At 37.9% G+C, this 14,256-nt stretch overlaps 1 protein-coding gene across 1 annotated transcript in view; it reads right to left on the reverse strand.

The window, feature by feature from the left end:
* Positions 1-14,256, reverse strand: part of JAK1 (Janus kinase 1) — a 61,516-nt gene that overhangs the window by 4,941 nt on the left and 42,319 nt on the right. Inside the window, exons 14-25 of the mRNA XM_015823569.1 lie at positions 13,751-13,891; positions 13,156-13,243; positions 12,551-12,678; positions 11,537-11,672; positions 10,785-10,936; positions 9,656-9,806; positions 8,843-8,937; positions 7,780-7,972; positions 6,458-6,582; positions 5,341-5,513; positions 4,239-4,356; positions 3,734-3,844 (exon numbers count right to left, since the gene is read on the reverse strand). Of these exons, the coding sequence (XP_015679055.1) occupies positions 3,734-3,844; positions 4,239-4,356; positions 5,341-5,513; positions 6,458-6,582; positions 7,780-7,972; positions 8,843-8,937; positions 9,656-9,806; positions 10,785-10,936; positions 11,537-11,672; positions 12,551-12,678; positions 13,156-13,243; positions 13,751-13,891 (1,611 nt within the window). The remainder of the gene's footprint in view (positions 1-3,733; positions 3,845-4,238; positions 4,357-5,340; positions 5,514-6,457; positions 6,583-7,779; positions 7,973-8,842; positions 8,938-9,655; positions 9,807-10,784; positions 10,937-11,536; positions 11,673-12,550; positions 12,679-13,155; positions 13,244-13,750; positions 13,892-14,256) is intronic.

Genomic DNA, 14,256 nt, shown 5'->3' on the forward strand with positions numbered 1-14,256 from the left:
CCTAAGGAGGATTTTATTTAGGGACGATTTTAAGTATAATTTTAATTGGAACACAGCTTCGAATATTTGGTTTTAATTTGGTTTTAGAGGGGTTTTTATTTTTATTGATATGTGTATCTGTTTTAATATGCTGTGCACCGCCCTGAGTCCTGCGGGAGAAGGGCGGTATAGAAATTAAAATAATAAATAAATAAATAAAATGTTGGGTTTTATATCTGTTAATAGGTCTTCTCGGAGAAAGACCAGTTCATTGCAACCTTTTGTAGGAAGATTTTTAGATACCCTTGGACACACTGGTTGATGCTTTCCCGAGGCCACATTGCTTCTAGCTTTGAGGATGAGATTTGATTCCTCCTTGCTTATGAAAAGTCTTTACCGTAGAGGTGTGCTGGGCAACCTACGATCTTGTGAAATGAGATAAGTCATGGATTCTAAGATAGCTGGACTATAAAATTTGAGTGAAGCTATGTTAAGTTTCCCTTGAATTCCAAACACATAGCCTCATGTTGTATCACAGTCCCCTTCCTATCTCTGCCCTATCTATATAGTGGGGATTCAGCCACCAGCATCTGAAGGACTGGTGTAGGTTCTAGTTCAAAGGTAACAGAATAACAGAGTTAGAAGGGACTTTGGAGGTCTTCTAGTCCAATCCCTGCTCAAGCAGGAAATTCTATACCATTTCAGACAAATAACCCATAACCTCTGGAGGCAAAATAGCATAGCATGATTTTTGTGAGCTTTTCTTAAAAAAACAAGGTAGGAGAAATCACTGTAGATCAATGGAGCAAAGACCAGGAAACAATATCCTTGCTAAAATCATCCAGCCTAGGACAATCAGACTGCTTTCTTGTGAAACTCTTGTGTCCTAATTCTTTGAAGCTGCTCATTTGAACCAAGCCCCGTGTAAGTATGTATAGTTGCTTCTAGATGTTGAATATAGGGAGATGGTTAGTTGTTCTTTTAACAGACACTTAAGTATATCGTGTAAACTTTGCTGAGTCTTATTGAAGTTGCACTAAAGAGAAGGTTATCAAATATGCTAACAGTAAGGCTGTAATCTTGGGAAATAACTTTGGAATAGAAGAAAGGACAGAGGAGGGAATGGGATACCAAAATTGTTGATATTTATGGTAATGCAAAGATACCCGTGATGATGGTTGTGTATAGGCACATGGATGTTATTCTAAATAGCTTCTTTGAGAAAAAATAGTTGAATTCTGAACTTCAAATATATTACAAATCAAGCCCACTGTTGCTCTTCTGTATCTTTTTTTTGGAATGGCAAAAATAGAATAAACACCAAAGACTTTTTGAGCAAGTAGAACAACTACTCTGGCCTTTATGTTTAAAAGGTGCTTCAGGAATCGGTTGACGGTGTTGCGTTGAGTACACCTTGCAGCTGGTGCTAGAATAGATTTGAAGCTTGACATTGTGTTTTCTTTCCAATCGCTTGCCTGCTGAGATGTCCCAAGCGGGGGAAAAAAAACCTGGAAAAATCTAACCACTTTTCAAACAAAATGCAGCATCACAAATTTTGCCTGCCTCTTTTACAGAAGAGGGAGAGGTCTCTACAGAAGAAGAACCTAGCTCTTTTCTAGGAAGGCTGATATTTCAGAAATGAAAAGAAAGAACTCACTGGGAGTCAAGAGTGATGTGTTTAAATATTTTCATGTTGTTTTTCTTCCTGAGATGAAATAAAACTTTCACGTTGCCCATAGATTCTGCAAAGATACCCTTTAAGCCTTCTTATCCAAATAGAAGCTACCATAAAAAGGGAATGCTAATTTGACTTGAAGCCACACCTGTTTTTAAGTCACATTCTGTATTTGCACAATTTTGTGTGTCCTTTTGCAGTTTAAGGGGAGATGCCTTTCTAATTTCTTCTAAGCCTTCAAACAGAAGTCTTAGGATTGATGAAGTGAACAAAGTGAAGTCTCTCACCTTTAGGGTGGTTTCTCCCCTTCCCCCCACAGTTTAGATAAATAATTATTCAAATAACCTTTTAATTATTTAACCTGCTATCTTTTAATTGCATTTGTCATGTCTTAAGAATGGTGATGATTTGACCACTGAAACTACTAGAATTATTTCTACCTTGTACAAAAGACAAAAATGTGACCTTAAAAGAACTGCCCTGTGAAGGCTGCCACTATATCTGCTGACAAAGGATGGGATAAAATGGCATCGCCAAAGGAATGTGTAGCATTAAGGTGCCAATCTGGGAGGGAGAGGCTGGCTTCTGCCTCTGAAAAGCTGAGGAAAAAGTGGCAGCTGAATCTGTAGAAAATGGAAGGCAGCTAGCTAATGCTGAGAGGATGGAGGCTGCCTTCAATGAGCACCTGGGCAGGGCTGAGAAAGAGGACCATTTTCTTCGGGATTTCAACTGCTCACGGCAACTGTGTGGGTCAATAACTTCCACACTCACAACTGGTGAAACTTGCTATCTGCCTGGTTTCCAACTGGTGCGTTTCACAAGCCAATCAGAGGCAGGAGAAAAAAATGCAGGAAAATGAAGGACTTTGTTGGCATGGTGATGCAGTGGTTAGAATGCAGTACTGCAGGCTACTTCTGCTGACTGCCGGCTGCCGGCAGTTCGATTCTCACTGGCTCAAGGTTGACTCAGCCTTCCATCCTTCCGAGGTCAGTAAAATGAGGACCCAGATTGTTGGGGGCAATATGCTGACTCTGTAAACTGTTTAGAGATGGCTGTAAAGCACTGTGAAGCGGCATATAAGTCTAAGTGCTATTGCTATTCAGTTCTTTGTATAAAAAAAACATCAGGCAAAGAATTACAACTGGAGAAAGAAAGCAAAATGTAAGTGAAAAAAAAAAGAAAGTAGTTCATTTTTTGAAGGAAAAAAACTAAACTGATGAAACTTTATCAGAAGGGAGAAGAATTAAAGATCTCATGATTTCTTGCCTCTTGAACCTGGGAAGAATGATGACGCTCACTCAATATGCTTTGTAGACCCACTGAGACCAGTGATCTTAAGTTAGGGGTTTGAATGAAGAACCATCACCTTCCTCCCAAAGGGCCCTGGCAGTCATATAAGAGATTCATCTCAATCCATGTTTAGAAAAGTAGGCATGTTTGACTTAAGGAAGGCATTTCTCAAATTTAACATTTCTACTTTCAGATTCAGATGTACAGTGTAGTTGTCCCAAAAACACAAAGGTCACCAAACTTCTGCTCTATATAGAAATGTCTAGGGAAAATGATCTTTTAATGTTGTAACTAAAACTTCCAATAAAATGATTACCAAAAAAAAAAATGTTTGGGGGAAAATGATCAAGGCTGGAATGCTCAAGTATATTATAAGGAGGGCATTGTTTCTCTCTGAATGTCTTCTCTATAAAGCAATGAGATACTATACATTTGTGATCGATGTATTTAAATATGGAATTCTACTCTCTCCCCCAAGCCCTGGGGGCAAATCACAACTCAGCCAAATTTCTGCAGAAATTCTTGGGAAAAGGAAGTAGATCATTTGGATAATTGAAGTGGAAAGGGAGACATTTATAGTGAGCTGAATTAATACTTCAATTACAGTGAGAGCAGTTCATCCTTACCTACCCTGTAACTAATTCAAATTTGGGCAAGTGAGAGGTTTTCCTATGACCTACGGAAAGAACTTTCAGACAGCATATAAAGAGGGAGTACACCTATGCTTTAAATGCTTTAAAAATCAGACGCCCTTTTATAAAAAAGAAACAAAGGCAAAAACATGTTTACCTCTTCTGGACAGTTTTTAGGACAAGGCAAGCGTTTCCCCTCTGCTAATATGCGTACCAGCCGCGCGACTGTCATCTGGCCTTGCGTTGGGCCAATCATATTCAGGAATTCCTGCAAATTACAAAAATACACACTAAGCAGCATTCCTCCTGATGAGAGATCCAATAAGCTGGGCATTAATCAGGGTCGTAAAATATACAGCAAAACGTTACGTTGATAACTTTCTGGATGCTGTTCCTTCCCAATAAATTGAAAAACACAAATATTAATCGACTTAAAATGTCTAGAACAGCAGAGGACTATTTGGACAGTTCAAACATTTAATAATATATTTGGTAGGTAAAGTAAGATTTCCAGAAAAATGCCCTGAATATTTATGCCCTCCCCCCTTTAAAAAAAAAACAAATTATGGGCAATGAAGCATCTCAAAAACTACCTGAAAGCAAGAATCCCCGGTGGGATCTTGAGCATTACACTAGGGAAAAAAAAATTCACTGTTACTTACTGCCATTGGACTACACTCAGAATCACAGTAAGTTAAAAGTTCATACAGGGTCACTCCAAAAGACCAGACATCTGAAGCAATATAGAATTTGCTCTGTAATAGGCATTCAGGAGCATACCTGCAAATGTAGGAGATTGATTAGTTATTATTTAACTGGTTTTATTTAACATTGTTGCCCAACATTTACCCAATTAATAATGGGAAATGTTTGATTTCTGGGCTGTAGAGGTAAAGTCGTCACAACGTGCATTGTTAACTTAATCCTAGAACAAAGGGTTGAAGGACAAACACAAGTGTTATGCATCAGTTGAAGAGAAAACAAGAAGGAAACAAGCTGAAATATAAGCAATAGGTTACTGAAAATAAGCAGCTACAGCAGAAAAGAAAAAAAATGTTTTTAGGAGGTGAGACTAAGGGCCAATTCACAAGTTTCTGTAAACAATTCCTATGCTGAGGCTAAAGTAGGTAGGCGATTTGATGCTCTCCCAACAGCTCTGGCACAATGATCACTTTCAAAGTTGGTTGTGTAGCCCAAAACATTTGGGAGGGCCAAGATGCTCGCCTCCATCTAAACATTAATGGAAGCAAATACTATACCTTTATTTGTACTTGTGTTCATGTAACAGTAATTTTGAGACTGTAGTAGATGATACAATGCTCTCATTTTAGGCCCAACCCATATAATTAATTCAAGTGATTCTAACCAAGCATGTCTTTCAGTTATAAGGGGGGGGGTACTTTCCCTGCTTACTCTACTCCAGCAGTTCTCAACTTTTCTGGCTCTGCGAACTGGCAGCAGCAGGGGAGGGTGTGTGTGGGGGGGAGAGGGGATGGTTTCGTGCATATGCACGCCACTTGTACTAATGCAAATTGCGCGGCTTGGTTCCCAGTGGGCCACAGCCCAGGGGTTGGGGACCCCTGCCCTACTCCATTCTCAGGAACTTTTCAATGACTGATTACAGAATAGCACAAAGGTATCACTGCACCAGGAAGCACAGGATTATACAACAGAATAGTCCACAGTGACACAGAAGAGGTTCATTCTTTATTCATTCAATTGCTTTATTGAAGGAAAAATAATTGCTTAGGTTCCATCTCTTACCAGAATACAGGGCTGTCTCGATCATCGTTCACTTTGTAATATTCCTTATCGGTTTCAATGGTTTTAGTCAATCCAAAGTCCCCAATCTTGACTCTCTGCTCATTTTCAACTAGAACGTTTCTCGCTGCTAAGTCTCGATGAACGTACTGTCGAGATCCAAGATAATCCATTCCCTGAATGAAAAAACAAACATTTGAAGTCGATTTTTATTTTCTTCTGGCCAACCACTTAAAACAAGTGATTCTCAACCTTTTCTTCACCATGGACCCCTTTACATACTTTTTGTGGCCACAGATCCCCAAGACTTAACTCAAGATTTAAATCATAACATTTCTCAAACTTTTGCAGACCCCCCATGACAACATCACAGCCCCCCTAGGAGTCAGCAGACCGCAGGTTGAAAACCACTGACTTAGAACATTTTCTTTAAAGGGTTATGCCAAATTCCTTTGTTTCATTAAGTGAACTGTTTAAAGAGTCAGTGTTTTACAGGAGTGAAAAGTATATTGACTAAAGTATACTGACTCACTGCATATGCAAATGTTCTTTTAATGCAAAAATGGATAACATGAAGCTCCTCCCCCATCACAGAATGCCAAGTTTCTCCATAAAAGAAAGTTCATGCGTTTTGTATAATAAAAGCAACATGCAATGAAAAATCAGGAGCAGAGAAAAAGTAAAGGTCCAGATCACAAAAACAGTATTCTGTACTTAGTTTATCACTAATAGTATCTTGGGAGGTATGAGAAGTAAACACTTTTCTGTGACAGCCCCCCCTGCCCACAAAGTAACATAAATATTTCTCTCTATAACTTTGCAACTTCTTACTCTTGTGGGCTTTTGACAGTCCCTGGTTTTCCTCTAACCCAACCTTTTATTAATCTTAATGCTGCCTCCATATATGGTTTAACATAGTACTGTCTTCATGGTTCTTTAGCTTATTTTTTAAAAGATTATAGTGTAAATAGCCTCATGGGGGCTTACCCTAAAAGAGGAAATATAATAAATAAACTTTCTAGGAGAAACTAAAGTATGATTTATGACTAATTATTTCAAACACCTACTGAGTAGGCTAATTGAAATTAAAATGTCTTAATGTCTGCTATTAAATACCTACCTTGCAGATTTGTACAGCATATTTCAGTTGTTGTTTCAGGAAGATTTTACTTTTGTTTCGAGGGAGATAGTCTTTCAGGCTCCCAGACGGAAGAAATTCCATAATCAGCTTAATTCCGTTACCACCTTGTATTTAAAACACACAAACACACATTATTTCAACCAAGTGTAGGAATTAATACCACTGCCTATTTTAAATGTTCTTCTTGCTTCTTCTGTCACTTAGTTAATCAATCTACAGGTGGTCCTTGATTTATGACTGGTCGCTTAGCAACTGTTTGAAGTTAAAACCTACCTGAAAAAAAGGGACTTACGACCAGGATCCTAAATTCCAATTGTCCCCCCCCTCCCAGGGTCACATGACTACCACTTCTGCACTTGGCAACATGATCACATTTACAAGGGTTTGCAGCATCCTGCAGTCACGTGGCCACATTTTACGATGGTTTTGCTGAAAACTAGCACTTCTGCTTTTGACAAAACCGCACCACATCGAACAATGCATTTGCACATATGATCACCACAAAAAGCATAGTAAAATCAGATTGGTCACATGGCTGACCCATTTTACGACAGTTACAACTTATGACTGCAATGGGCAGGCTCCATTTATGATTGTAACTCAAGAACTACCTGTTATTAGATTTTTCAGTTGTCAAAGCAACTCCAGGTGATATACAAGGTAATCAATAATTAAAATAGGACAGGAGTACCCATTAGGATTACAGCTAAAAGAATGTTTAACAGATTTGCTACAAAGAAGAAAATTCTTGTCTGTTTATCACCTTTCCTGATAGTTATTCTACACAACTGAAGGGAGGATGCCCATGAAAATATAGGACAAATAAGCCTTGAATCAAATATTGCATATTTATTGTATGTTTTCAGCCATGAAGCTCTCTTCTACATATTACAGCGGATTGAGCAATGTAACTTATTTTTTTGTGAAATTCAGGAAGAAGCCCTGAATCAACAAGCATTTGTTGATAATTTACTGAATAATTTAGTACATAACTTTTACAAGGTACCATTAGTATTTCTGAGCACGCCTAAAACAGAATTCTGGAGCATAAAGGAAGGTTGGTGTAGGTATATGGTTTATAATGGCAGCTTAAGTTACAGATTTAATAAAAATCATGGAGATTCTCATCATTTAACAGAATATGAGTTTCATAATAATGCAGGTACCACATATTGAAAATAATTTATTTTAACTGAGCCACTGCTTGAGATGAAAAGAGTTCAGCAGTTAGGTGGTCCTCTAATTTGGAAAAGGAACATTTTTAAAAAAGAAGAAGCAAATAAATAACTTCCAGACATTACCATCTTCGGTGCAGATTCCTTTGTATTTCACGATGTTTTCGTGATAAAGGTTCCTTAGAATTTCAATTTCCTTCTTAAGATCAGCAATATGATTCCCGCCACAATCAGGTTTCAGTGACTTTACAGCTACTTGCTCTCCTGTATTATCACCTTCAGGGTCATACCTGCAGAGTTCAACTTTGCCAAAGTGGCCCTGGTTTCAAAAGAGAAAATAGTGATTTAGAATATATTTTATGCCCTTCTGATTAAGATAATTACAAGTTACTGTAACAATAGTCCATAAATAGCCTTTGTTATTTAAAATAGTCATGTAAAAATTACCCCATATACCTTTACTCCATGTGGATGTCAGAACCTGCCCAATCCATGTAGTTAGGTAGAAAGGAGGAAGGAGGAGAGGTTGTGGGTTTAGAGGGAGGAAGGACAGGAAAGTGAATGAGGGTGGAGGCAAGGCGGGGACTGCCGAGCGTTTCCGAAAATGTATTGATTTGGATTATCTTTTTTTTGCTTGTGTATGTAAATGCATCATACTGGTATTTGTTGTTTAATTATAAAAATCAATAAAATTTTATTATATAAAAAAAAAGAACCTGCCCAATCCTTTCCGTTTTTCCCCATGTAATAAATCTTCCTGGACATTTCATACCATGGTTTATTGTTACAAAACTGCTGTGCAATATAACCATTTCCTTACTTACCAATGAGATGGTAAAACATTTAGAGAGTTTTGAGCCCTCCACATCCTTCTCTAATAATATTCTTCTTTGCTCTCACAAGAACTATCTATATTATTTATAATCACATTTGTCACAGGCAGCACTCCACACCTGGCCCACTCATAAAGATATAGACCAGATATTTCATTTCCCAACAAGATTGATTCTATTAGAAAAGACTTTTTGGAAGTAGTTGGAGCACTACTAAGGCATACTAATCATAGTCAAAGAAAAATGCAGCTACATTTTTTCAAACACCTGTTAGAAGCTCAAAGGAAGAAAATATCCTTGCTGTTTCATATCACATTCTATTAGCTTTAATAATCAATACTGTAACATAATAATACCTCGCCCAAATCACGGATCCGCTTCAAGAAACGCTTTTCAAATATTGTAGGATCAATCTCTGCATTAGGCTTCTTCTCCGAGACAATATCAGGATCTGACACAGACAGAAATAATTATTCAGATTTCACATTACAGGTATTAGATATCCTTACCATATCCCATATGCTGCTGGCTGTACAGATGTACCACATTTAGTTTACTGTCTCCTCTTGACACTCCCAGCCAACCACAGCTGCCATTTTCTCTCATGTGATGGAAAATTGCTATCAGAACAAGGGCAGGCAGCTTCAAGTGGCAAAGGAAAACTAGAAGTAATGGGCTAGTGATCAGAAGCCACCAGCTCCTGGCAGGTTAAATTTTTGTGTGTGTGTTTTCCCCCCCCCCCCCCAGAACTAACAGTTCAATTTGTTGCAGCAAGTCAGCAGAATCTCAACAAAGTTAACAGATAAGACCCATTCAGTGTAATTGTAGTAGATACATTTCAATGTTTCAAGCACTGGCAAAAGATACAATAAAGGGGATTCAGGCAAAGCATATTGGATGTGTTTATTTTTCATTTCTGCAAGTTGCTTCCAGAATGGTTAAAAATGTAGGATTTTACTCCATGAGAGATAAAATCCAAGTCATGATATTACTAACCCTTAATATATGGGACTATTATATTTGCTGACCTGCAGTACTTTCTCTGGCTCTATCAACTCTAAAATAAAGATTTGCTTCTTTGAATTCTGAGATGACATTTGCACATTTAGCTTTGTTACAGAATACTATTGAGCTCAGCAGGTATTATTTGCCAATCATTAAGTCCTTACTATGCCGTTCTAGCGTATTGATATCCCGCATAATTGCTCTAAAGAATGGCCTCTGGCTGGGGTCATAGTGCATGCACTGCTTCATCAGGTCAGCTAGCTCCTTGCACGATGGGGCTGGAAGCATGAAATGACCTTCATAAAATCTCTCCTTCTGCAACATGAAATGAAAGGAATGGCATTATTCATAGAACTAGGCAATAAAGCTCTCAATAAAAATTCCACAAAAGGTATCTACAAGTAATGTTTTCCGAAGCTTAACTCCTATCACAGAACTGAAATTTTTTCAAACCCCCCCCCCCATTGTAATTCAGATTACCCACAAATGACTGAGTAAAGTTCCCTTCTAAAGTTGGCAGTTAATACATAATAATAATTATTATTAATAATAATAATTAATAATAATAATAATAATAATAATAATAATAATAATAATAATAATAATAATAATAATAATAATAATAAAAAAGTTGGAAGGGACCTTGGAGATCATCTAGTCCAACCCCCTGCTCAGGCAGGAAACCCTATACCATTTCGGACAAATGGCTGTCCAGTCTTTTCTTAAAAACTTCCAGGGTTGGAGCATTCACCGCTTCTGGAGGCAGGTTGTTCCACTGGTTAAGTGTTGTAACTGTCAGGAAGTTTCTCCTTAGTTCTAGGTTGCTTCTCTCTTTGGTTAGTTTCCACCCGTTGCTTCTTGTCCTGCCTTCAGGCGCTTTGGAGAATAGCTTGACTCCCTCTTCTTTGGGGCAGCCCCTGAGATATTGGAACACTGCTATCACGTCCCCCCTCATTCTTCTCTTCATTAAACTAGACATACCCAATTCCAGCAACCGTTCCTTATATGTTTTAGCCTCCAGTCCCCTAATCATCTTTGTTGCTTTGTTACTTGTTTTTTAATGTTAGTGAATGCTATTAATGACACAGATATTGGATGTATTAACTAATCTGTGACATTGTAAAATCGATTACACTCTAGGAAAAGTTGACTGAATTCTGCTTGTCCTGCCAATTTTCTGTGGGAGAACTAAAAGGCATTTCCACACACTAAAGTTAAACAAGAAAAGAGTTCCTTACTTTGGTAACAAGTCACCAAGAAAAGAATGCCTGCTTGACTTTCCCAGAACCTCACCTCTGCTAAGGTTTTGTCTTTAAGTGGTACTTCTCCATTGTAGCAAATTTCCCATAAAGTGGTCCCAAAACTCCATTTATCTGCTGCCACATTTAAATTTTTGGAATCTTCCACACATTCTGGAGCCAGCCAAGGAATGCGTTCCACACATTCTTAAAGGAAAGAGTGAGAGAAATTTTAGAATGAATTGTTATCTAGTGGTACTCTGCCCCCCATATGGCAAACTTAACTAAACTTGAAGTACCCTTACTCTGGCATGATGCCATGCCCTCCCTTCAGCTGTCCTTGAAGGCTGATATAGGAAGGGACAAAACCCCTGTAACTCTGGGCACACAGAAACAACAGAGCATGTGCTTCCCCACTGCCCCTATATTACAAAGACATTCGTACTAGCCTCATCTTACCATTACTGCATAAATATCTAAAGTGGCCAGGAGAATTCTCTTCCTCTTGCTACTGTCAGATACCAACACTACTGTAATGCATAGTTGTAAAATCTATTACACTCTAGGAAAAGTTCACTGAATTCCAAAGAGATTGTCCTGCCAATTTAGAGCAGGTTGCTAGAAAAATTCTGTCCACTTTCCCCCGATGGAACATGATTCAACAAGTGTCAGTGAGGAATAATAAAGTTAGTTAAGGTAAACATTGAACCAGTTAGCACTGACATGTAGAGGAAATGAAGGGCTGGTATTTCAATAAAATTAGAGGGTATTTTTCTTTAGTATCTCAGTATGTACAAGTAGTTTTACCTTGTCTGGATAGCACTGTAACTGGAATTCCTGGGTCACTTAGCTTTATGAAAGGTCCATATTCATTTCCGATTCCTTCTCTTGCTAACAGTATATTTTTTGTGCACACATTTCCATGTACTAGGTTTTTATCCTCCTGCATTTCAGAGAGTTTAATCAGTATTTCAGCCATACATTAAATACTATCAGACAGCATAAAAAGGTGCTTAAAGAAACAAGTTCACAAAACACAACGGCTTGGATCCTAAGAGAAGTTATCTAATCAAAAGTCAAAGAAGGAATGTTCCCTATTTTCTTCTTCCCATTCCTGATGATTTCAATGTTCAAGTCTCTATTGAAAAGACTTTGGGAGAATCAAAAGTGCCAATAAGGAGTAAGCAAAAGATATACAAAGCTATCTTTCTCACAACTTTCTTAATTATTTTAGGATCCATGCAAACCATCTCTTTTTCAACATGGCACAACACCAGAAACACCACAATGCATCATGAATGCAAAAAAAAAAAAAAAAAAAAAGGTGGTGGTGGCAAAAGATATCAAAGATTTATATCCTATTTGTGAACTCAAGCATATCAAGAGTCATTCCTTCTGCAGCCAAAATTCCTCCATGTCTCCAACATTTGCAGATGTATTAAAAAATTCATCTTGACATTTCTAGACAAAAACTGAGCCTGCTCAGTGAAATATTGCAGGTCAAGAACAAGAAAAAAGGGGAACAGAATGTTTAAAAATCTGGGAAAAAAACCAAGCAAAATTTGACCACATCCTCATATCTACCATTAGACAATGCAGATAATTTAGTTACAGAGCTGAAGGAATTTGGCCAAGATCACAGTAATTTAAACCAAATTACAGCAAAGATGATAAACACACAGTTTACTTTTTGATGACACATTAAATGTACGGTAAGTTGTTAAAACCTGTAAAAGGCTTGCTTAGCAGCTGTAAATAGGTAATGTGTGATACAAAACCAGGAGTTAGAATAGCTATTGGTAGATGATATCTAGGACTTACCAGGTAGCTCAAGGCACTTGCCAACTGTTTTGCTACTTTGAATTTCCACGGTGTTGTAAGAACATCACTCCTACGGTGCATAAAAAGATCCAGAGGCCCAAACTCAACTAATTCTTCCACCATAATGTCTACAGCCACAAGAAAAAAAATATAGATTGGATTAAAAATAGATAAAAATACAGTTCATGTCATTCAGTCTTCAGTGCATTTTGGTTAGGAAGAGAGATCACATGAAAGTGAACCCTCAGGAAAGTTTCATTCTAAAATATACGACTCAGTCCATAAACATTTTTCTATTTAAATATTTGGGAAAGATGGATGCATAAGAGTGGGAATTTTCAAGGCAGAAGTAGGGACGTTGCCAATAGGCTGACTTGATCACAAGGCTAAGTGGGGATTCCAATACCACCTGTGTCCTTTGGACACTCACTTCCCTCCACAAACTCCAGTGGGCTCCAGATAAAACAAACTGCTCCTAGAACTAATCATTGGGAAGGGGTGAAATTAAACTGAGGACCTCTTGCAATCATAAGCTATCACTATTCCATATACCTAAATAAGTCATTGTTTCTGCTTGAAAAGTTGTATTCGGAGAGTTTACTTACTTTCTACATCACGTACACAAACTCCGTGAAGCAGGACAATGTGCTTATGGGATATTTGCCTCATCATACTGGCTGTCTCAAAAAACGCCTGTTAAAACACATACATTTCAGGGGTGACATCAACAAAATTGAAAGAATGATCCAAAAGATTTATCATCTCCCCAATATCTTTATTAGCCCCTACTAACGAGTTGGGAAGACTCATACCTGAATTTTTATAACAGGAGAAAGCCCCATCTATAATACTAAGATGTGGGATTCCTAGCATAAATGCATCTAATGGAAGAGGAACATTTTGCTCTATATTGATATATCTTCAGAAGCACTGAAACATTCTCACAAATTATGGATAGCTGTGCAACCCCACAAAAAGTCACAGCAACAGGTGCTCCATGTCTGACACCACCACCCCCGGACTTCTGAGTCACCTTTTCCTCTTCAGATCTGGCTAGCTGCACAACTCAACTGAATATATGGTTACACACGTCAAGGACAAAATGCTTGAAACAGTTTTCAGTTTATATTTATAGCTTTAAAGGTAAGAGAATCAACAGCAATACCAAGATTTTTACATAGTAACCTTAGAGACACCTACCAGAGAAATGTCTCTGTGGCTTGGATCCAAGACTTTCAGCAGAACTTTAATCTGTGTTTCCCCCTGATAACTTTCATCATCCTTATAGCTAAGAATCCCAGAGTAAATCTGTGTTCTTGTTCCTCTGCCAAGATGTTCACCCTAAAATACAAAATAAGCCCACAAATTGCAAACTTATCAAATAATGCATGTTTAGTGTGTGTGTGGGGGGGGAAGGTTATTTGAAGGAATGTACACATGTGAGTGCTAGTCTTACAAGGAGGGGGGGAGACATAAACTTATTTTGCAAGAGGAAGTAAATGTACAGTACTCTTTGGTAAGCAGAATATTAGAAATGGTCAGATGGCATTAGTTTTAATTGAACTGACTCTGCTAGATAAAATTATATTTAATGAGCAGCTACCACATTATATTTATGGGAATTTAAAACTAATAGTTATTGTCTGTTGTTATTTTTGTTGCCAATTAGTTTGGTCAAAAAATATTTATGCCAATCGTTATGCCAA

Source organism: Protobothrops mucrosquamatus, unplaced genomic scaffold (genome assembly GCF_001527695.2).
Source record: "Protobothrops mucrosquamatus isolate PMUCROS unplaced genomic scaffold, P.Mucros_1.0 scaffold1915, whole genome shotgun sequence".
Taxonomy (NCBI): domain Eukaryota; kingdom Metazoa; phylum Chordata; class Lepidosauria; order Squamata; family Viperidae; genus Protobothrops; species Protobothrops mucrosquamatus.